Source organism: Perissodus microlepis, chromosome 10, assembly GCF_051167445.1.
Source record: "Perissodus microlepis isolate ML-2025 ecotype Zambia chromosome 10, ASM5116744v1, whole genome shotgun sequence".
NCBI lineage: Eukaryota > Metazoa > Chordata > Actinopteri > Cichliformes > Cichlidae > Perissodus > Perissodus microlepis.
The window spans coordinates 3,100,362-3,124,414 of record NC_140470.1 but is presented as its reverse complement, the minus strand read 5'-3'; the positions used below and the strand labels follow the sequence as shown (position 1 = coordinate 3,124,414).

Sequence of the window (24,053 nt, the reverse complement as noted above, 5' to 3'; positions counted from 1 at the left end):
GGAATGCACAAACTCGGGAATGACGTCACTGCCAAAAAGGACCACAGACATCAGAACATTGACACAGCTGCCAGGTTGGAAAAGTGAAGCAACAAAAAAAATTTGTACTCTATTTACAGGCCACCAGGGGGCGACCCCTGCGTCTGTAAAAGACTTCTGGTCCTATAGAGGTCTCTGGGACCTCTGTGAACAGTTCCCTGATGTGTTCAAGGGTTCAGTTTCTCATTTCAGAACACAGCTGAAATTATCAAGACTCACTGAAGGGGTGTGAAATGTGTCTAAATCTAGGGAACAGAGGCCTGATCGACGATATGTTCTGCAGACTCGTGTCTTTGTTCATAAACAGAAAAATGAAGGTAAGACACAAACGCTTCCTTCAGTTTGACCTCTCAAAGGTCAAGGTCAGTCCAGTCTAACATGTTTTACTTTAACATGAAACGCTGCTATGACCGAGTCTCAAACAACAGAAAATCCAGGGTCTGCTCATCAGCTAACCACTCTGTTTTATGCTGTCGGTGCGTTAAATATCATGAAACGCCTCATTCAGTCAGCTGCATGTTCTTTAGAACCAAACTGGCTGCTCGAACTGATGAATGATACCACACTGAGCTCTCTGCAAGGGAACGAATGAGCTCGACTCCCTAAAATATCAGCCAGCGAGTCCAAACACACTTATTTTTACTAACGGATAAAATGATGTTAACTTTTCTATCAACTTCTTTTGCTCGTTATCACCTTATTAACTGTTCGGGGGTGAGAATGAAGCCTTGTACAAACTCTGGGTAAAGTAGTGTTGAGAAACGAGAACACTGAACGGGAAGTTAAAAGAAAAAGGCGCAGCGGTGTTCCTTCTCCGAGTGGGGGGGCTTCTTCCGTCTCCAGGCGTCTTCAGGAGTTTTTAAGTTTCCTTGGGTTTCCTTTGGGATTGTTTTTACGAGTCCCTGCTCGAGGGGGTGCCGCCTTCACACCAGTGTGATCTCAACCTCCTCTCGCCGCTTCACCTGCCCGCGAGGATGCTGCTTCGGGTGCGGAGGTGCGGCACGTACCTGTAAAAATCCACCGGCTCAGTTAAAATGAAGATAAAAAAAAGTCTGCTGTCATTTACGTCACCACGGAAGGTTTTACTCACGGGTCGGATGGTGCCACCGCCGCTCTCCGGGTATTTGGGGGGTTGGGGGGAGCTTTGTGCTGGACCTGAAGAGGGCAGAGGAGGCAGATTATTATTCACACCGGCCTTTTTTCTTACAGATAACCACTCACAGACAAACCAGAGATTCTTACTGTGAAAGGGGCTTTTGTGTGGAGCCGGCGGCGGTCTGTGGTGTCCGTTGTGATAGGAGGGTGGTCGGCCAATGGGAGAGGCTGTGGCGCTGCAGGGACTCGACACTGGAGAGGACACGGTGGGTCTGAAGGGGGCTGCTGTGCAGAGGTCCTGGCTGGAAGGGACCACGAGGGGAGCGGTCGCACTGAGAGAGTGTGGACGGGGAAGCCTTCAACACAAACAGTGGACAGGTGTGCAAACTTTAATATTTTATATAAAATAAAAAGAAATAAATTATTTAACAACACAGGACTTAGTGTCACAAATAAGTTGCTACAGTAGATTTGTACTGCGCTGATGTAGAGGCAGCTGATCCAGGGGGGGACACAGTGTGTGTGCGTTCAACCAGAAGAACTTTAATTGTGTAGAACATGAAATTTAAGTCAGCGTGAGCCTACCTGTGCGCTGCCGTCTCTTTGCCCATCTCCATTCTCGCTGGTCACGGTGAGATCCTCCACAAGAACTGCGGGGAACACACCAACAACGCTGTTAAACTCGCCCTCCCAGAAGCCATCGTCCTCGTGGGTCTCTCTGCTCAGGATGCGGATGATGGCGCCTTCTGGGAACGACAGCTCATCTTCCGTTTGTCCCGCGTAGTCGTACAAAGCCTTTGCGAATGAAACTGCAACACAGACAGTGGCAACGAGGGTATTAAACAAAGCAGGAAATCAAAACTCCGATATTATCTGGTGGAGGCGGATCTCACCACTGGAGTCTCCGTTGACGGAGCCGGTTGGGAGTTCGGTTTCAGGTTCAGTGGAGTTGCTGGAGGAATGGGATCGGGCGTCCAGCGCGGCCAGCGACTGCAGCATGCTCAGCAGGCTGTTGGAGGAGGGCAGCTGCAGGTATTTCTCTGGGACGTAGCCCACCTGTCCGCTACGGTTTCTGGCCTGGAAACACAGACAATGCACACAGACATCACAGCACTAAAACAGGTCTATATAAATGATATTGCTCACATTTTTATGTATGATTATATTCATTAAAATAAATACCCCATTAAAACACTATATCTGTATATGAAAAGATAATCACCTAAGTAAATATACATCAAATATTGGCTCAACATGTGGAACATTTGCACAATGGCTCACAGGAAAGCCAGACTTACACAATAAACCAAAGTAAAACAGCAACAATGCACAATGTTCCTTCAGGGAAATGATCTGAAAACAACCACACACAAAGTACACAATGACTACACACCAGCAGCTCTGCAGAGGCGTTTATAAAAGAATGACTTCACACAATGATGGGAGCATCCACAGCTGACATTTCTACATTTAAGTGTACACCACTGACCACCCGAAAAATGTCCTCAAAGACTTCTCAAATTTTCTCCCAAAGGTCCAGGAGCAACTTTGTAACAGTCTGTGACAAACAAAGTGAAAATGATAACTAAGTAGCTGGGAGATCATCAAATTAACATTTTATATCCATGACCAGGTCACTCCGCAGATCTAAAACTGATCAAGAGTCCACGAACCGCTGTTAAAAAGCAGAAGCTGACAAACTGTGATCAAACCGCAGCGCTGCTGAGGCAGGATTGGATCACCATCAATCAGGATTTGGCCCAGATTTTCAGTAGCTGCACTTAAGGTATGAATTTAAAAACTGCCTCATTCATGAATTATTGCATTCACAAACTTGGGTGCCATGCCCGCCCACCTGCCTGCCCGGCTGGGTGACGAGAATCTCCCATCAGCCCTTCATGGCTGCGGGGCCAAAAAAAGAAGCAGAGAACTGTGTATTTGTACATTTTTTGATTTGTCTTTATGTTCAGCAGAGCTTCTACCACCCAGGCCAACCTGACCTGCCTCAATGCACCGCACACATTTTAGTTGAATTATTCTAATTCCTGAAGCCACATCAGTCCAACTGATCGCAGAGAAACACTAAAACGTCCAGTAGATAGTCTGTACCGGTGCGAGGTCTTATAAAAACTGAAACTAAATGTTTGTCAAACAGTCTAAGAGCCAGAGAGTGAACTAATAAACAAAACAACCAACCCTCAAACATGAGAGTGCTTCTGCTACACAACTGTGTTTGTGTTATTATTGTACCTTGACCCAGTCCTCCATGTCGCCATCATCGATGACCTCCAAGATTTCCTGCTCCTCGATGGTCAGCTCGTCCGGCTGAGAAGCCTGCAGACAGACAAACACGTTAATTCAAATTAAAGCTGCGATGTAACAGTTTAACCATCTTCATTTCACCCGTGATGTATATTTTTCAAATACCGCCACACTGGTGAATGGACAAAAATGCTCACTGTGGCTTCAATAACATCAGCCAGAACACTGAAGAAAACACTGAGACCATGCCTGCATTAATACCACACTTTACTCAGGACTCTGTTAATATAAAACAACTAATTCTCCAAAGCAGCACAAAACTCACACTTACTCTAGAATTTCTGTACAAATTCAGAGAGCAGGTGTTTGGACACAGAATCATTAGTGCCACAAAGTTTGGGAAAGTAAATCCAAGTGGGGGTTAAACACAACTGGAACTGATTAAAAACAGCCAAAACAAAAAGTGGCTTTACTTCAAAGTCAGAATTATAATTGGTGACATGTTAAAGATCCACGTCCAATCCAAATATTTCAATCATGTGTGGAGAGGTTAACCGTATTTACATCTTAATAGATTTTATGACGACATCCATCCAGCAGGGATGGAGGAAATCCCAGCCAGCTTTGTAGGCTAACACAGAGAGCATCCACATTATAATGCACCACACAGACGGCAGACTTCAACCACACTTTTAGAAAATATAACAGGAATGAACACTCAGCCATCGAGTCTCCAGCTGTCTGTGTCAGTAACAGAAGCTTTAATCTAACAAGTTTGTATTTTACTGAAGGAGGAACCTGGAGAGAACCACAGAGGCACAGGAGAACATGACAAGACACTTAAAAAGATTTAAATATTAATCATATAATTACCAGAAAATATGGTTAAACCTACAGAATCTTAACCCTTGTGCTCCCCTTCGGGGCAGCCCCAGACCCCGGGGGTCCCAAAGTACCCCACCCTCAGTAGAGACAGGTGAATGAAAATGAAAAAAACAGAACGATCATTTGGGGTCGAAGAGTGCCCCAGAGCGATTCTAATGGGTTCGTCAGGGGATCGGGAAAGAAAACGTAGCACTTGGGGGCCACGCACAGAAGCTGCTGCGGCAGCGTGGGGGTCATTGATACCCCAGTACATAAAAATGAAGCATAATCACAATAATGATAATAATGATGATAATAATAATAATAATAATAATAATGAGGAGAAGAAGACAGAACACAGACGCTTCTGAGTTTTATTTTATTTTATTTGAAATTACACTCACGATACAACTGAGGCAATCTGGAAGGCCATACCTTTTAGGGACATGCGCAATAGGGAGGGTGCGTTTTTAAAATGCCCCCCCCCCCCGGGGCTGTATTTTTGATTACAATATCAACAAACTGTCCGTGTTTCAGGTGCTCGGTGCTGTACAGCGCCTTCGGTGGCTGTGAATACATGATCAGGAGACGTTGAATGGAAGGAATGAAACGCGGCGTGAGGAGTCTTTTCCTGATGCTGTAATAATGTTCAGCGTAAAAGTCATCCTCCAAGTGTCACAGCGGGATGGAACGGACACACGCGCAGGCTCTGAGTTGGGAAACACAAGAATCTTTATTACAGCACACCAGGTGATCTATTTACAGAGGTGAGGGGGAAGCCGGGCTCCGGGGGTCCACACACAAAGGGAAAAGACGCTGAAAGTCCACACGCACTCCGTCCACTCCTCACGCTCCTCTCCACACTCCACAGAAAACACGATGACGTACTCCACTCCTCGCACACTCAATCACTCAGGAAACACAGGGGTTGGTCCAGGGAATGCGGGTCGGCAACCGTCCAGCCACGAGAAACACAGAGCTGCCGTCTTATAAAGGAGCTGGAACACTCTCGTAACGAGCCACAGGTGCGTGATGGCGACCAGGTGCGTGGACCAAGGGCAGAAGCCCACAGGTGAGCTCCGCCCTGGCAGAGGGAGGAGGGAAAGAGAGGAAGGGAGAGAGCAGGAACAAAATGAAAAACATATGTAGCCATACTGAGCCGACCGGGTAGGCACAGGGACCCTGACACCAAGACTCGCAGACACTCGTGTTGTCTCTGGCTGGGGTGATTGGTCTTGCACCCGTTGCATGCTTCGGTGCGGTACTCGTTGATCACTAGGTCGAGTAGGTGATACACCTACGCAGTTTTCACGGTATCGACGAGTAAAGAAGACGCCCAACCGTCAAGCTCGGCGTCTTTAACTGAGAATATCCAAGGGCTCCACCGAGCCCCATGAGAACATAAGATGTAAAGTACGCTCCTGTGCCAAATAATCCCAGGGAAGCGAGGCGGAAGAATTTACACCGCTCCTTCAATTCGATCCTCTCCTCTTCTTCCCTTTTTCTTTGTTCTTCCTCCTTTCTCCTCTTCAGCCTTTCTCCTTCGAGTTTCTTCTGGGCCGCCTTATACATCTTGTTGGTGTAGTGGTTTCCTCCATTGAAATCCACCATTTCATCTATTTCATCCAAAAGACAGCCCCAGAGTGTCGATCACAGCGATATTTCTTCCGTCTTCGCCCTCTGCCTCAGCCGTCGGTGACAGACTCAGGCGAAACGTCTTCTTTGAAAGCGTTCGCATCCCCCAGGATGGTGTTTCCGGATGCACTCTTTCCCGATCCTGTTTTACCGACCAGAAGGAGTCTCAGTTCTTCACGGGTCGCAGAGCCTGCGGGGTTGGGGAAATGATAGTAACATTTGAATCATTCTAGAAAAAAAAAAAACATAAAACACTACGTTACACTAGGCTATTCTTTTGTTATCTTTGTATTGATGTTGACAGCAAGCAGTTTGTCCACATAAAGTGAGTACCACAAGCAGCACACAACCCTGGGATTGCACTTTACCTTTGTATCGATGTTGACAGCGAGCAGTTTGCCCACATAACGCCAGTAGCACAAGCAGCACACATCCCTGGATCCGGCCTTTGGTCGCCAACATTTTCAGTAAGCTAAGAAAAGAAGAAATAAAAAAAGAGGTGAAATTAAGGCACATTCAAGGAAAGTATTTCAGATCAGATTAGCAAGTTAAACCACACTGAAAATACACGTTGAATAAACCATGGCCCCAAACTGGTCGGTTGTCCCATGTGTTTCCCACGTAGCTGCTCCGGGCGCACACACAATGAGCCCTGGTTTCGCGACGCAGGCGTAGCAACAACCTCCTTCTACTCCTCACTGCCTCCTGTATGTGTGTGTGTGTGTGTGTGTGTGTGTGTGTGTGTGTGTGTGTGTAGGAGGTACTGGGTTCCTCACAGACGGTGGTGTTCGCGAAACCCACCCTCCCCAAAGCTAAGGGCTCGCCAGCGAGTCGCGTGAGAGCGAGGAAAATGTTTTAAAAAAAGGGAAAGGAGGATGAGGAGACACTGAGGGTCCGAGGTCTAAACGGAAGGCTGTGTTCAGGTAACCTGCCCTCCGCAGACCTAAGCGTACGCTAGCGAGGCTCTTGAGAACGATGTAGAGGGAGCAAGGATGAGGAGGAGGCAAGGAGTGTCTGAAGTCCAAACGGAGGGCGGTGTTCGCGTAATAGGCAGGCCACATAGCTGGTCTTTCACTAGCGAGGCAGATGAGAACGAAGGCGAGGGAGCAAGAAGGACGAGGGGCATGGAGAGCCCCAGGTCCAACTGGAGGGTGGTGTTCACATAATAGGCAGGCCAAGCAGCTGCTCTTTCACTAGCGAGGCGCTTGAGAACGATGTAGAGGGAGTAAGGAGTACGAGGAGCAACGGAGAGCCCGAGGTCCAACTAGAGGGCGGTGTTCGCGAAACCGGCCATCCGCAGACCTAAGCGTACGCTCGCGAAGAGCATAAACGGAGGGCGGTGTTCGCGTAATGGGCAGGCCAAACGGCTGCGCTTTCACTAGCGAGGCACTTGAGAACGATGTAGAGGGAGCAAGGAGTACGAGGAGCAACGCAGAGCCCGAGGTCCAACTGGAGGGTGGTGTTCGCGTAATAGGAAGGCCAAACAGCTTCTCTTTCACTAGCGAGGCGCATGACAACGGTAGAGAAGGAGCAAGGAGGACGAGGAGCAACGGAGAGCCCGAGGTCCTCACCGAAGGGGGTGTTCGCGAAACCGGCCCTCCGCAGACCTAAGCATACACTAGGGAGGAGCATAAACGGAGGGCGGTGTTCGCGTAATAGGCAGGCCAAACAGCTGCGCTTTCACTAGCGAGGCGCATGACAACGGTAGAGAAGGAGCAAGGAGGACACGGAGGCACGGAAAGCCCGAGTTCCTCACCGACGGGGGTGTTCGCGAAAACGGCCCTCTGGAGACCTAAGCGTACGCTAGCGAGGCGCAGGAGAATGATGGAGAAGGAGCAAGGAGGACGAGGAGCAACGGAGAGCTCGATGTCCTCACCGACAGCGGTTTTCGCAAAACCCACCCTCTGCAAACCTAAGCGTACTCTAGCGAGGAGCGTGACAAGGATGTAGAGGGAGCAAGGAGGACGAGGAGGCTCGGAGAGCCTGAGGTCCAACTGGAGGGCGGTGTTCGCGTAATAGGCAGGCCAAGCAGCTGCTCTTTCACTAGCGAGGCGCAGGAGAACGATGGAGAAGGAGCAAGGAAGACGAGGAGCAACGGAGAGCCCGTGGTCCTCACTTAGGCCCATTTACGCGTAACCCAAGGCCCATCCGGCAAAGCGCTCACCTGCGAGGAGCAGGAGAACGGAGCAGAAGGAGGTCGCAGGACGGGGAGGCAGGGAGAGTCCGAAGTCCTCACTTAGGCCGGTTTATGCGAACACTGCCGAGAAGGAGACATTGATGATGATGATGAGGTGAAGTTGAGAGTTGTTTGCTCCGGCGGTTCGGGGTCCCTCCAGACCCCAGTGTTTGCCATCGTAACTTACGAATGTGCACTGGGGTTGCAAATTACCCCATCGCAATTACAAAGGGGTCACAGTGTACCCACGGAGCAGAGAGTACCCCCGGTCCTCATGAAGGCCGGTTTATGCGTAACTCGGGGCCCATTCGGCTAAGCGCTTGCCTGCGAGGAGCAGGAGAACGGAGCAGAAGGAGGAAGGAGAACTAGGAGGCTGTGAGAGTCCGAGGTCCTCACTTAGGCCGGTTTACGCGTAACCCGGGGCCCGTCCGGCTAAGCCCTCCCCTGCGAGGAGCAGGAGAACCGAGGAGCAGGAGGTAGGAGGACTGGGATGTTGGAGGCGTCCGAGGTCCTCATGGAGGCAAGTTTACGCGAACACTGCCCTCTGCAAAGCTAAGCGTCCGACAGCGAGGCACAGGAGAACCGAGGAGAAGGAGGAAGGAGGACGGGGACTCAGGGAGAGTCCGAGGTCCTCACTTAGGCTGGTTTATGCGAACACTCTCGAGAAGGAGACGATGATGATGATGATGATGATGATGTGAAGTTGAGAGTTGTTGCCGTGGTGCTTGGGGGTCCCTCCAGACCCCAGTGTTTGCCATCGTAACTTACGAATGTCCATTGGGGTTGCGAAATACCCCATCGTGGGTACACTTTGACCCCATAGTAATCGTGGAGTAGAGAGCATCCCCGGTCCTCGCGAAGGCCGGTTTAAACGTAACCCGGGGCCCACCTGGCTAAGTGCTCCCCTGCGAGGAGCAGGAGAAAGGAACAGAAGGAGGTAGGAGGACTAGAAGAAAGGGGGAGTCCGAGGTCCTCACAGAGGCCTGTTTTCGCATAACCTGGGGCCCATCCGGCTAAGCGCTCCCCTGCGAGGAGCAGGAGAACCGAGGAGCAGGAGGTAGGAGGGCAAGGATGCAGGGGGCGTCCGAGGTCCTCATAGAGGCCAGTTTACGCGAACACTGCCCTCTGCAAAGCTAAGCGTCCGACAGCGAGGCACAGGAGAACCGAGGAGAAGGAGGGAGGACTAGGAGGCAGGTAGTGTCCGAGGTCCTTACTTAGGCCGGTTTACGCGAAAACTGCCAAGAAGGAGACGATGATGATGATGATCTGAAGTTGAGAGTTGTTTCCTCCGACGTTTCGGGGTCCCTCCAGACCCCAGTGTTTGTCATCGTAACTTACGAATGTGCATTGGGGTTGCGAAATACCCCATCGCCATTACTAAGGGGTCACAGTGTACCCACGGAGCAGAGAGTACCCCCAGTCCTCGCGAAGGCCGGTTTACGCGTAACTTGGGGCCCACCCGGCTAAGCGCTTGCCTGCGAGGAGCAGGAGAATGGAGCAGAAGGAGGTAGGAAGGCGGCAGGGAGAGTCTGAGGCCCTCAAGGAGGGCGGTTTACGCGAACTCTGCCCTCTGTAAAGCCAAGCGTCCAACAGTGAGGCCCAGGAAAACTGAGGAGAGGGCCTGTTTACGTGAAGACTACCCTCTGTAAAGCTGAGCGTTTGCAAGCGCAGGGTAGAAGGACCAAGGAGAAGGAGGAAGGAGACGATGGTGATGATGATGATGATGATGTGAAGTTGAGAGATGTTTGCTCCGGTCGTTCGGGGTCCCTCGAGACCCCAGTATTTGCCATCGTAACTTACGAATGTGGTGTGGGGTGGCGAAATACCCCATCATGATCACTAAGGGGTCACAGAGTACCCACGGAGCACGGAGCGCCCGCGGTCCCCACTTGGGCCGGTTTACGCGTAACCCGGGGCCCATCCGGCTAAGCGCTCGCCTGCGGGGAGCAGGAGAACGGGGGAGAAGGAGGAAGGAGGTCGAGGAGGAACGGAGAGTCCGAGGTCCTTACTGAGGCCAGTGTACGCGAACACTCTCGAGAAGGAGACGACGATGATGATGATGATAATGTGAAGTTGAGAGTTGTTGCCGTGGCGCTTTGGGGTCCCTCCAGACCCGAAGGTTTGCCATCGTAACTTACGCGATCGATGGAGGGTTACAACCAATTAGGTGCCTTTGTCCGACGCTGTGACGAGACCCGCTATAGCCGGGGGTCCGCCTGACCCCCATCTGCCCCCACCGCGAACCGGCGCCCTGTTTCACGACGAGACCTGGTTCCGCGCTGCCGGGGTCTGCGTGACCCCCCCCCCCTTCTTTTTTTTTTTTTTGGTCCAGGGCGCACAAGGGTTAAAAATACTTCTCCTTTCACTTCCAGCCGTTTTATGTATTCTGCATTACAATGAGGTTTACAGAGGACAGAACGTGTAACTCTGCAAGTCACTGTTCTTCTAAAAACACATTTTTTGTGGCTCCTGAATCTTCATCCATCAATATCCAGCTACGCCAGCTTCCTGCATTTTCTAATAATGACTGCTTCTGTAACTCCCAACACGCACTCCCCGTGCCTCGAGCTCGAGGCAAGGCCGGCCTGTACACGTATTTTAACGAGTTGTCAATACAGAAAGCGAGATGCTGCAACAGCAATCAAACAGTGTTTTTTCCAGAGCAGCGACACTGATTGATACAAACACATGAGGCTTTGTAGATGTCCCCATTTCTCTGGGCACTGACTGACTCATCGGCTACGACTCTGCTTAAGCGTGTGCCGTTACCTTGTAGGAGTAGAGCACTTTGCAGGTGAGTGGATAGTTTTTCAAGGTGCTGGAGGGGCTGGAGCTGCTGTCATCCAACACTTCACCGCTGTCCTCCATCTCCTCTTCATCCTCTCGCTCCAAGTCTGCTGTTACCTACGGATGTTAGACCGACATCTGCGTTTAGGGCACAAATCTACAGCGCATATACTTCAAAACTACAGCACTGTGGAATTGGAGTTTTTGTCTTACGGAGAGTGAAGGATCGTGGGTACTGAGGTTGTTCCAGCGCTCGTTCTCCAGCTCCTCCATCACCTGGTTCATCGCACTCTTCAGCCACGTTTCAACCGGGACTCCCGCCTCCCTTAGCAGGTCCAGCCGGGCCTCGGCTTTCGCTTTCACCGTCTAGCAGCAAAAAATAAATAAAATAAAGGTGAGTTAAAGACCACTAGACTTTCACAACCCACTGACAAGCCCCCCACCCCCCCAAAGAATACTGATCTCATTGTGTTTTCTTTAAAGAAAACACAATGAGATTAGTATGAAAATAAAATAAATACTTAATGTGTTTTAAACACCTCTGCTCTCTTCTAACAAAACATTAATCCTTTAAATCTGTCACTTCACCTTTCAAACCAGCAGGTGGCACACTGGGGCAACTTTAAATAAGGAGAAACTGATTCAGAAGATGGACCTCTGCCCTGCGGAGACTCTGCCTGGCCACCTCCATCTTGGTCTCCAGCTCGCTGTTGTTTGGCTCCGAAGCTTCCTGGGTCCCGTACTCCTCCAGGGCCTGAAAACAAAACAATTACAACTATTGTGGTGACGTATACAAAGGAACACATGGAATAGATGGAAACGGTCCAACAATAAAGCGATCAACATAACCAGGGACATCTGGAAACAGGTCGCTGCACGAACTGTGCTCACTTATCTTAAACCAGCTTTCGCAATAAACCAGTGAGACGGAGCTCTTATCAATTTTATCCTTTCATGCCACAGTAAAATATGGAGGAGTTTATGATGCCGAGGTTTATTATTATCATCCAGTTGACCGGCTTCGCTGCATTAAAGGCCAAATTCCAGTTTAATGGAAAAAAGTGACACATCAGTGCATTTTGTACACTTCCTGCAAAGATTTTCCAGGGATTGTGTGAGTAAGGGGTGACAAACCACATCAGAATAACTCCAAACCCAAACACAGACATAACACGCACGTTTAGATTCAGAGACTTAAACTTCCCAGAGGATTTCCTTCTCTTTGCAGAACGTCACACTCATCATGTCCAAAGGGTCATTTTGACTCCTCTGGAATTGTAAAAACTGTTAAATTAAAATCCCATGATAATCATATTTCATGACTTTTCCTTATATGGGTTTATTCATTATATAGTGAAAGCAAAAGCAACAAAAATGACCACCACTCATACCTTTAACTGCTGAGGATATCATTTTGATAGGCATAGAAATTTATGTCAATGCCAATTTTATTTATAGAGCACATTTCATAACATGCAAAATGTGCTTAAACAGAAGAGGCTCAAGGCAGTGAGAACAAGAAAATAAAATTTAAAATAGAGATTGCAAATGCATTTTGATTAGAAGGCTGCAGTAACGTGAGCCAGAGCTACCTAGACATGACTGATGGGTAAATATATTGCCTCAACTGCTGCTGTTGCAGGATGGGGGCAGGTCTAGCATTACATTTTTTCTCAATATGAAAACATGGACTAATTTTAACATATTTTTAAATCCACAGATTCTCCAAAAAAGCTACAGGATCTATTTTTAACAATAGAGGGCTCAACAAGTAATCTGTAGCTCTAAAACTAGCAGATTTTTACACCCTAAAAGAGAATTTAAACATCAACTTTGTGGGACTTTTTTTAAGGTGCTTTATGTTTAAAACCAGAATTTGCCAATTTTTTTGCTTCGCTTTATGAATCTGACAAAACACAGAGAAGTTGTTTCTGTTGCGAAACAGCAGATGGTGCTACGCTGGCACTGACCGGATTGTAACAGATGGACTTTCAGGACGTTTCTGTGTCGAACAGCCATCCAGTCAAATCGTCTCTTACACAACAAGAAGAGAACATGCTTATGTCATTACAATAAAGAAAACCTATCTCCTATGTGTATCTGCTGTTTTAAATATAACATCTTATTTGACTGACTGTATGATTCGATTTGAAGTCATTTGGTTACTGGATCGCTGTGAATAACGATCACACGCTTTACTCGGAGCACAAAGACCAGTGTTACCTGCTGTGTTTTCAAATATCCACACCGTGCTTTAATCATTTACATACACCATGTGTAACTTAATTCACTGCACGGTGTCAGAATCGGACTCTTTTACATCCACGAACGGGAGTCGTAACACATCGCTTGGCAGACCTGCGGCGTCACCTTACAGCCTGATAGGAAAATATTTTTGGACCAAAGCTGACATTTACATTAATTTTTATAGTGGGCAAAGAATCCAATAAAAGCCAAATGTGGCTGTAAAATTATTTAAAATAGACTTAAGGCCACAAGGAGACACTGCGGGCTTCATGAGCAGGTGCACCTGAATTGCACCCATGTCTGCAATGGGACTCGTAAAGGAGTTTAGGATGTGTATTTTATATACGCATATCTACTTTTATCACCTAAAGTGCAGCTCCCAGGGCAGATTTTGACCACAGCAGAGGTTTCAGACCTGAACTGGCACTGAAAAACAATCCAGGCAGTCAAGTTGAACTGAGAAATCCATAAAGCTGAGAGCGTAACAGATGCAAAACAGTCGGAGGGAAGCAAAGAAGGAAGGAAGGAAGAATTTAGCAACTCTGGGAAGTTATCTCAGCAGCATCATTTCACCAGCCATATTGTGGCAATCATGAGGTGAACAGCAGCATTCGATTTTCTGTAAACTTCTTACCTAACTTTAAAGGCCTGTTACATGTTACATGACCTGTTGCACAGGGCTATCATGTAGAAAGGGAGGTTCAGACCTGCGGGTGTTTTATAAAATAAAAATCCTGGGTCATTCCACACACACATGACCCCACATGACCCCGTTACAATCAGCTGAATATATATGTGTAATAACTTTAGTACATTTTTATGAATTATAGGCGCAGAAAGTGCATAGTGGTGGGTTGAAATGTAAAACTTTTTCAACTGCGCTTTTGAAGATTCATAATTTTATAAGTACAGGAGATATCTATGTGAAATTAACAGGGCTGGAAAAACACATTAAAGCTCTGGTAAAAAACAAACAAACAAAAAAACTGCAAATAATCAACTTTAACCCACATGCCACAATCTAAAGCCAAAATCTTGTTTCCTTTAATCAACTTTGAGTTGTTTCAAGTAGTTTCAAACAGCAATCCTGCACCAATTTAATCTCTATGATGTGGAGAAACAGAAGCAAACATCGGTGCTGCCGGATGTTTTGTGTGTTTTCTATTAATTCACCGGCGAATACAGCATTTTGAGTAAAACTCTCAAAGCTCTTAACATGTGTGCTACCAAGTGAGTGCAAATGAAACTTCTCCATATTTATACCAGGATCATCTTCTAGCTGGCATCTGTCAGATATCAGTTAGGTAGATTTTGCCTGATGCTGCCAGATGGATTTTGATGGCCTCTAAAATGACTGAAATAGACCAGGTAATCACAGATAAAGAAGACTGCAGATACTATGTCTCTTTTCATAACCTTATGGCTCAAGATGAATAAACAACAAGTGTTTGGACTTCTAAAACGAGGCGAAACTCTTTGATTTAAAGCACAAGACAAAACGAGAGCTTGGAAGAAAAAGTAAATGGAAAACAGTGACAGTCTTTTCCAGATTACTGTGTCTGTATCTTGTCTTATAATCACAGGTCATTTAGAAGTGAGGACAATGAGCTGAGACAATCTTTAAAGCACGCGTTTATCTGTTTACACTTCCTGGAAGTGTGAAGTTCAGAGGAATAAGTGCGTGGTGTGCATTAACAATAAAAATGGAAAATGTCATTATATTGTGCAGATATTCCTCTGTGTTTAGGACAGCGACTAGTTAAGATATGCTTTTTAAAAGGTGTGTGTGTATATATATATATATATATATATATATATGTATTTGTGTGTGTGTGTGTACTGAAGTGCAAATTAAAAGTAGAGGTTGTGCATTTATTTAGGAAGATAAACAGTCTGATAAAGTCGGAACAAACACGAGCTGGAAGTAGTCCCACGGTGAGGAAATGAGACGACACATCTGTAAATAAAAACTAAAAATGGGAAATAATCTAAGTTCCTGTGCAGGGCGAGGAGTACAGTACAAAGTCAAGAGTTCACTGTTCTGCCTTCAGGCTCATAGTTCAGACTAACAAAGATAAAGACCAATCACGCAGGACTTATTATGTTTCCTGCTTTGACTTCTTACCCAGACTGTTCCATAATGTGTGTGCAGCACTTTTGTGATTAAAATCTATTTAAATTAGTCGTTTGTTTCAGTGCAGACAGATTATTGACACTCAAACAATGGAGCTACTTTGTCTGTTACTTACAAATTTTTAGAAAATTAGAAAAATTTGAACATTTTTTCCTGCTTGTGTATCAATTTAGAGGAAAAGTCATCCCCCAGCTTCTCAAGCTTCATAATCCAGTGATCATGAATGTCTAAAAACAAAAAATCTTTTCTGCATCTGGTATTGTTGAGATGTTTAACTCTGGACCAAAATGGTGGATCTGCTCTGCCTAAAGCCGCTTTGAGCATCAAGGTCCTGAGCCGAGTCCAGTCCGGGCTTTTGTGGCCACGTGGCCCGGCCAGCTCAGCTTTCAGGATGCCCGTGAGCTGCTTGTTCCACTCGTCTGATTTTGTATTGATTGTTGTCTAAACAAATGAATCTGTCATCTGTTGAGCTTTGTTCCACTTCTCAACAATCTCCTCTGATCTGTTTTCATTACAGCATTTTATCTGTGGTTTCCAACCTGTGCAGTTCAAACCTGAAGGATCCACATTTTCACTTCACCTTTCTGTAGAAATTGATTTTCCGGTAAACTGATCAACACCTCCTGCCAACTAAATTAGTCAAACACGTACCTTATTTTATGCTACAAAATTTGTATTAAAAGCAACCCAAACACTTTGAGATTTGGATTTTAATAGTTTCAAAAATGATTCTTCAAGTTTTACTTGAACATTTTAGAGAAATCATGTTGAGTTCTAAATTTTTAAGGTTGGGGATTTCATTCCATGCATAATAAATACGAGTTTATTTTCCCCAATAATCACTAAAAGCAATCGCATGTGATATTTTATGCATTTAATAATGAATAAAAAGAGAAAAACATCAGTATTTACCGTGTCTGAGTCGACAGGCTGGAACATGAAGTCTGGTGCTTGCTGGAACGCCATGTTCTTCTGCACAAACAGCTGCTGGTGAAACTCCTGCAGAACCTGCATGTGTTTCAAGGGAACAGACAAAAATATACATATATACTTATTTAAGGTTTATCACAAGCTTACAAATCAGCCCATGTCTAAACCTGCATAATTAACACTTAGTAAAGCCTTTAGGGTTCAGGCTTGCTCCCTATTTAGTTTTAATTTCTTGCCCACATTTATTTCTATTTAAAATTAACTTTAAAAAAAAAAAAGACCTCCAGCTGAATGAATTGTGGCCAGTGATCCGTGTAGCTTAGAGCCACATTTATAATTTTTTATTTTCCACTACTCTGTCAGTTTATTTCTGTTGTATTAAGTTATTTGATTTGCTTATGAAATGAACCCAAATCAGCTTTTTATTATTTTACACAAGTCAAATAAAAGAAAACGGCAATAACAATTAAGAGAATGACCATAAAGCCGTTTCTGGTTACTATCAGCTGATCTGAATGCTGATGACCACTCTGGTGTTTGTGGTCACAGCCTGACATTAAAAACGTATCACAGGCTCGAGTTCACCGCCTGCCTATTTTCACACAGACTATTTTTAACAAACGCTCACCCTCCAGCTGCTGAAAGCTTAAAGAGACAGTTAACAAATGACATAACATATCACTGTAAGTAACACAGGTGAAGGTACAAACAGTTTTAATTCTAATTTCAGGTTTTTTCTAAAGCCAGCTAAAGCAGCCGGGGACTGGACCACCACCTGGACCACAAAGCTCTCTGCCCACCCGAGGGAGGACGAAGTACCTGTGTGGATATTTTAAGCTGAACTCATGGGGCACAGCTATCAGCTGTTCTGGAAAAAAAAGAAACCTCCCCAGTACTGGTCCCAGGCTAGTAACTTTGGTCTTTTGAATTGTACTTAAGTTTGGCCCCTCATCAAGAACCAGCTGCCTTGGGGAGACCATACCAGGGGACAGCATAGCTTCTCCTCCTCAACTGTGATCATTCACAGAAAAGAAAGGAGCCAGTGTAGGTGGTTTGACTGGCATCTGAAATAGGAGGCCTCCAGAATGTCTCCTAGACGAGCTGGTAAGGGCAGACCAAACACACACTGGACACACTGGGACACATTATGTATCTCGGCCGGCTCGCCGTGGTATCCCAGTATTCGCTGCCTGTCTGTTGTCAGACGCATTTGTGTGACCATAAATACCACTTAAGTGGGAAAAGGAACTTCTGGACATCTCTGCTTGGACTGCTGACTCAAGTGTCAAAAAATGATTTGATAGAGGAACTTGTATTGGAAAAAAGAGGAGCAGGGTATTGATCCCTGTTGATTTACCCGTCAGTCTACAGTCATACCTTTACCTATGGCTAAAATCTGACACAAATGAGCATCTTCTGAAGGATGTCTGAGCTCTGCCTTAGAAACATGATGAAGAGCTGAGTTATTTGGAAAGCTACTCGTTTACACCGAAAGGCACCAGAGTGGCGGCTCACTGTTCTCCAGGAAGAGCAGGAGTAGGTGGCTGGGGAGGGGGACGTCTGGGCATCATGACCGGACTCAGATAAGCAGCAGAAAATAGATGGAAGGAAATCAGGTTTAGTAATATCAGTTTTATATTCTTTAATCTTGTACACCGTATAAATGCCTCACATTTTAATCAGGCTTCCTGTAGAAAGAAGATGCTGCTGCGTCTCTGCTCACATGGAGAGGCAGAGGTTGAGGTTGTGTGTGAGAAATATATTACTATGAATTACTAGGCTAACAATTACACCAAACTGCCAGGCTTGACACCATCTGAAAAGTAAAATGAGCATAAAATGAGCAGCTTACCCAACCCAACCCAAGTTAAATAGTATCCCACAAGTAGCTCATTTTACTTTTGCTCCCCCAACTTATTTAATCAACCAGCTTAATCAAACAATTAAGCTCTCTCTTTCATAGATATAAATAACTGCTGCTAGCTATGATGTTTAAGGAGTGAATAGTGAACTTCTTTTAATGGTGTGTTTAATTAATTTTATTTAATAACTTGTGACCTTTGAGTCCCTTCCTTGCAAGAATTATGGCCAATGACGGAAATGTATGTATTACATTTAAGATTGGAAAACAATGTCAATGCCACAAACGTGAGCTGCCATATACATCTGTGAGTTAATCTGCACAACCGTGTGCACATGTGCTCTGTGCATGTACACACACAAAGAATTGACCTTTGTTCCTTAAATTTGTAGCATTGCCTCTGTGCTGACTGATGGTGCTCAGTAGCTTTTGCTTCTTGCTTTTAAATCAGATGTCACTCTCAACATAAACACAAGCTACAGCAGCCAAGCAGTCTTAGCTGAGGAAACAAAGATACATTTCCTCATTTAATGTAAATATTGTGGTGATGTTATGTTATATTAGGCAGGCAGCTGCCCAAATAACACCGTGACAATCAAAAGTATATCTGTTTTGAACGCCTCAGCTGGAAAAAATTCAAAATGGTTTATAAAGTTGGCCACAGGTCTGTATGTAAATGGGAGTTAAAACATTGCTTCATATTTTGATATGTATGATGTTAGTGTTTCTAAAATACTAAAAAATGTGTTTATTAACAAAGTAAACTAAAAATAGACATTATTAAATTTTATACTTTTAACTACTGAATTGAACATAATATGAAATAATGTGTTTCCACTGTGGGAATGATGGCTCCAATGACAAATAACTTTCAGATTAGTAAAGCTATATTTTTAATTTTTCTAGTTTTCCATTTCTATTTAGATGATTTATATTTATATTTATATTTAAAATGAACAGGATCATAACAAAATAACACCACTGCAAGTGTAACAAAAATATGTTGAAATCAAATGGTATGTTATTTGAAATCAATATGAAACAATGACACATGCATTTTATCCAATTTTTTTTATTTATTTAATTTTTCCCAATTGTCCAAATTAGTCTGTGATTGGCCTTATTGTCCAACAAATCATATTTATATACAAATATATGTGACTCTCAAATATGATTTAAATGGATCATTCCTCACTTGATGACGAATTATCCATTTAAATATTTGCAGAGTCCTAAACTTGATGCCAGTGAACTTATCAGCGGTTGGTTTAAAAAAAAAAAAGCCCAAAAAATCCCCTATGAGCAAGCACTTGGCGACGGTGGGGAGGAAAAACTCCCTTTTAACGGGGAGAAACCTCCGACAGAACAAGGCTCAGGAAGGGGCGGCCATCTGTCGCTGCCGAGTGGAACTTCCTACAGACCAGGTTTGAATGATGCCTGAGTGGACATACAAAACTCACAAGTTCCTGGCTCTCACGGCTCCTCTGCAGAGGGTTAGTCGAAGAAGGAGGGGCATCGCGAGGGGCGTCGGGGGACGGGGGACTGTGCCTCACTGCCCTCCCCTTCTCCTAGAAACCCGTCTTCAACCGAGTCGAGAGAGCCGGGAACTTGTGAGGTGTGCATGTCCTGGTGAGCCTCCACCTTTTATAGGTGGGTGCAGCCTCGACTGTACAGAGACAGACCAGACCAGCTGCACCACACAGACACTTCAAACCTCATCTGAGGACAAAAAACATATACATACATACATATATATATCTTACTATTAAAAAAAGTAATAAAGTTAGGGTTCCTTTACAATGTCAGAAGGAGGGAGGCACTAAGGCATCGCCTTCCGCCCCTCGACGCCCTCGCGGTGCCCCCTCCTTCTGACAGGAACTTCCTACAGACCAGGTTTGAATGATGCCTGAGTGGACATACAAAACTCACAAGTTCCTGGCTCTCACGGCTCCTCTGCAGAGGGTTAGTCGAAGAAGGAGGGGCATCGCGAGGGGCGTCGGGGGACGGGGGACTGTGCCTCACTGCCCTCCCCTTCTCCAAGAAACCCGTCTTCAACCGAGTCGAGAGAGCCGGGAACTTGTGAGGTGTGCATGTCCTGGTGAGCCTCCACCTTTTATAGGTGGGTGCAGCCTCGACTGTACAGAGACAGACCAGACCAGCTGCACCACACAGACACTTCAAACCTCCTTTGAGGACAAAAAACATATACATACATACATATATATATATATATATCTTACTATTAAAAAAATAATAAAGTTAGGGTTCCTTTACAATGTCAGAAGGAGGGAGGCACTAAGGCACCGCCTTCCGCCCCTCGACGCCCTCGCGGTGCCCCCTCCTTCTGACAGGAACTTCCTACAGACCAGGTTTGAATGATGCCTGAGTGGACATACAAAACTCACAAGTTCCTGGCTCTCACGGCTCCTCTGCAGAGGGTTAGTCGAAGAAGGAGGGGCATCGCGAGGGGCGTCGGGGGACGGGGGACTGTGCCTCACTGCCCTCCCCTTCTCCAAGAAACCCGTCTTCAACCGAGTCGAGAGAGCCGGGAACTTGTGAGGTGTGCATGTCCTGGTGAGCCTCCACCTTTTATAGGTGGGTGCAGCCTCGACTGTACAGAGACAGACCAGACCAGCTGCACCACACAGACACTTCAAACCTCATCTGAGCACAAAAAACATATACATACATATATATATATATCTTACTATTAAAAAAATAATAAAGTTAGGGTTCCTTTACAATGTCAGAAAGGAGGGAGGCACTAAGGCACCGCCTTCCGCCCCTCGACGCCCTCGCGGTGCCCCCTCCTTCTGACAGGAACTTCCTACAGACCAGGTTTGAATGATGCCTGAGTGGACATACAAAACTCACAAGTTCCTGGCTCTCACGGCTCCTATGCAGAGGGTTAGTCGAAGAAGGAGGGGCATCGCGAGGGGCGTCGGGGGACGGGGGACTGTGCCTCACTGCCCTCCCCTTCTCCAAGAAACCCGTCTTCAACCGAGTCGAGAGAGCCGGGAACTTGTGAGGTGTGCATGTCCTGGTGAGCCTCCACCTTTTATAGGTGGGTGCAGCCTCGACTGTACAGAGACAGACCAGACCAGCTGCACCACACAGACACTTCAAACCTCATCTGAGCACAAAAAACATATACATACATATATATATATATCTTACTATTAAAAAAATAATAAAGTTAGGGTTCCTTTACAATGTCAGAAAGGAGGGAGGCAATAAGGCACCGCCTTCCGCCCCTCGACGCCCTCGCGGTGCCCCCTCCTTCTGACAGGAACTTCCTACAGACCAGGTTTGAATGATGCCTGAGTGGACATACAAAACTCACAAGTTCCTGGCTCTCACGGCTCCTCTGCAGAGGGTTAGTCGAAGAAGGAGGGGCATCGCGAGGGGCGTCGGGGGACGGGGGACTGTGCCTCACTGCCCTCCCCTTCTCCAAGAAACCCGTCTTCAACCGAGTCGAGAGAGCCGGGAACTTGTGAGGTGTGCATGTCCTGGTGAGCCTCCACCTTTTATAGGTGGGTGCAGCCTCGACTGTACAGAGACAGACCAGACCAGCTGCACCACACAGACACTTCAAACCTCATCTGAGGACAAAAAACATATACATACATATATATATATATCTTACTATTAAAAAAAGTAATAAAGTTAGGGTTCCTTTACAATGTCAGAAGGAGGGAGGCACTAAGGCACCGCCTTCCGCCCCTCGACGCCCTCGCGGTGCCCCCTCCTTCTGACAGGAACTTCCTACAGACCAGGTTTGAATGATGCCTGAGTGGACATACAAAACTCACAAGTTCCTGGCTCTCACGGCTCCTCTGCAGAGGGTTAGTCGAAGAAGGAGGGGCATCGCGAGGGGCGTCGGGGGACGGGGGACTGTGCCTCACTGCCCTCCCCTTCTCCAAGAAACCCGTCTTCAACCGAGTCGAGAGAGCCGGGAACTTGTGAGGTGTGCATGTCCTGGTGAGCCTCCACCTTTTATAGGTGGGTGCAGCCTCGACTGTACAGAGACAGACCAGACCAGCTGCACCACACAGACACTTCAAACCTCATCTGAGCACAAAAAACATATACATACATACATACATGTATATATATATCTTACTATTAAAAAAATAATAAAGGTAGGGTTCCTTTACAATGTCAGAAGGAGGGAGGCACTAAGGCACCGCCTTCCGCCCCTCGACGCCCTCGCGGTGCCCCCTCCTTCTGACAGGAACTTCCTACAGACCAGGTTTGAATGATGCCTGAGTGGACATACAAAACTCACAAGTTCCTGGCTCTCACGGCTCCTCTGCAGAGGGTTAGTCGAAGAAGGAGGGGCATCGCGAGGGGCGTCGGGGGACGGGGGACTGTGCCTCACTGCCCTCCCCTTCTCCAAGAAACCCGTCTTCAACCGAGTCGAGAGAGCCGGGAACTTGTGAGGTGTGCATGTCCTGGTGAGCCTCCACCTTTTATAGGTGGGTGCAGCCTCGACTGTACAGAGACAGACCAGACCAGCTGCACCACACAGACACTTCAAACCTCATCTGAGCACAAAAAACATATACATACATGTATATATATATCTTACTATTAAAAAAATAATAAAGTTAGGGTTCCTTTACAATGTCAGAAGGAGGGAGGCACTAAGGCACCGCCTTCCGCCCCTCGACGCCCTCGCGGTGCCCCCTCCTTCTGACAGGAACTTCCTACAGACCAGGTTTGAATGATGCCTGAGTGGACATACAAAACTCACAAGTTCCTGGCTCTCACGGCTCCTCTGCAGAGGGTTAGTCGAGGAAGGAGGGGCATCGCGAGGGGCGTCGGGGGACGGGGGACTGTGCCTCACTGCCCTCCCCTTCTCCAAGAAACCCGTCTTCAACCGAGTCGAGAGAGCCGGGAACTTGTGAGGTGTGCATGTCCTGGTGAGCCTCCACCTTTTATAGGTGGGTGCAGCCTCGACTGTACAGAGACAGACCAGACCAGCTGCACCACACAGACACTTCAAACCTCCTCTGAGGACAAAAAACATATACATACATATATATATCTTACTATTAAAAAAATAATAAAGTTAGGGTTCCTTTACAATGTCAGAAGGAGGGAGGCACTAAGGCACCGCCTTCCGCCCCTCGACGCCCTCGCGGTGCCCCCTCCTTCTGACAGGAACTTCCTACAGACCAGGTTTGAATGATGCCTGAGTGGACATACAAAACTCACAAGTTCCTGGCTCTCACGGCTCCTCTGCAGAGGGTTAGTCGAAGAAGGAGGGGCATCGCGAGGGGCGTCGGGGGACGGGGGACTGTGCCTCACTGCCCTCCCCTTCTCCAAGAAACCCGTCTTCAACCGAGTCGAGAGAGCCGGGAACTTGTGAGGTGTGCATGTCCTGGTGAGCCTCCACCTTTTATAGGTGGGTGCAGCCTCGACTGTACAGAGACAGACCAGACCAGCTGCACCACACAGACACTTCAAACCTCATCTGAGGACAAAAAACATATACATACATATATATATATATCTTACTATTAAAAAAATAATAAAGTTAGGGTTCCTTTACAATGTCAGAAGGAGGGAGGCACTAAGGCACCGCCTTCCGCCCCTCGACGCCCTCGCGGTGCCCCCTCCTTCTGACAGGAACTTCCTACAGACCAGGTTTGAATGATGCCTGAGTGGACATACAAAACTCACAAGTTCCTGGCTCTCACGGCTCCTCTGCAGAGGGTTAGTCGAAGAAGGAGGGGCATCGCAAGGGGCGTCGGGGGACGGGGGACTGTGCCTCACTGCCCTCCCCTTCTCCAAGAAACCCGTCTTCAACCGAGTCGAGAGAGCCGGGAACTTGTGAGGTGTGCATGTCCTGGTGAGCCTCCACCTTTTATAGGTGGGTGCAGCCTCGACTGTACAGAGATAGACCAGACCAGCTGCACCACACAGACACTTCAAACCTCATCTGAGCACAAAAAACATATACATACATATATATATATATCTTACTATTAAAAAAATAATAAAGTTAGGGTTCCTTT

General features: G+C 46.7%; 1 protein-coding gene across 1 annotated transcript; it reads right to left on the bottom strand.

Annotated features, from left to right (window-relative positions):
- Nucleotides 1-1,476: 1,476 nt before the first annotated feature.
- Nucleotides 1,477-16,253, bottom strand: LOC146378613 (F-BAR and double SH3 domains protein 2-like). Its single transcript, XM_084941619.1, has 7 exons — nt 16,152-16,253; nt 11,514-11,612; nt 11,072-11,224; nt 10,841-10,975; nt 3,385-3,468; nt 2,028-2,211; nt 1,477-1,943 (listed from the first exon to the last, which is right to left on the bottom strand). Exons 1-7 carry the CDS (start codon nt 16,251-16,253, stop codon nt 1,705-1,707), a joined length of 996 nt encoding a protein of 331 aa, XP_084797745.1. The 3' UTR covers nt 1,477-1,704.
- Between the last annotated feature and the right edge of the window lie 7,800 nt (nt 16,254-24,053).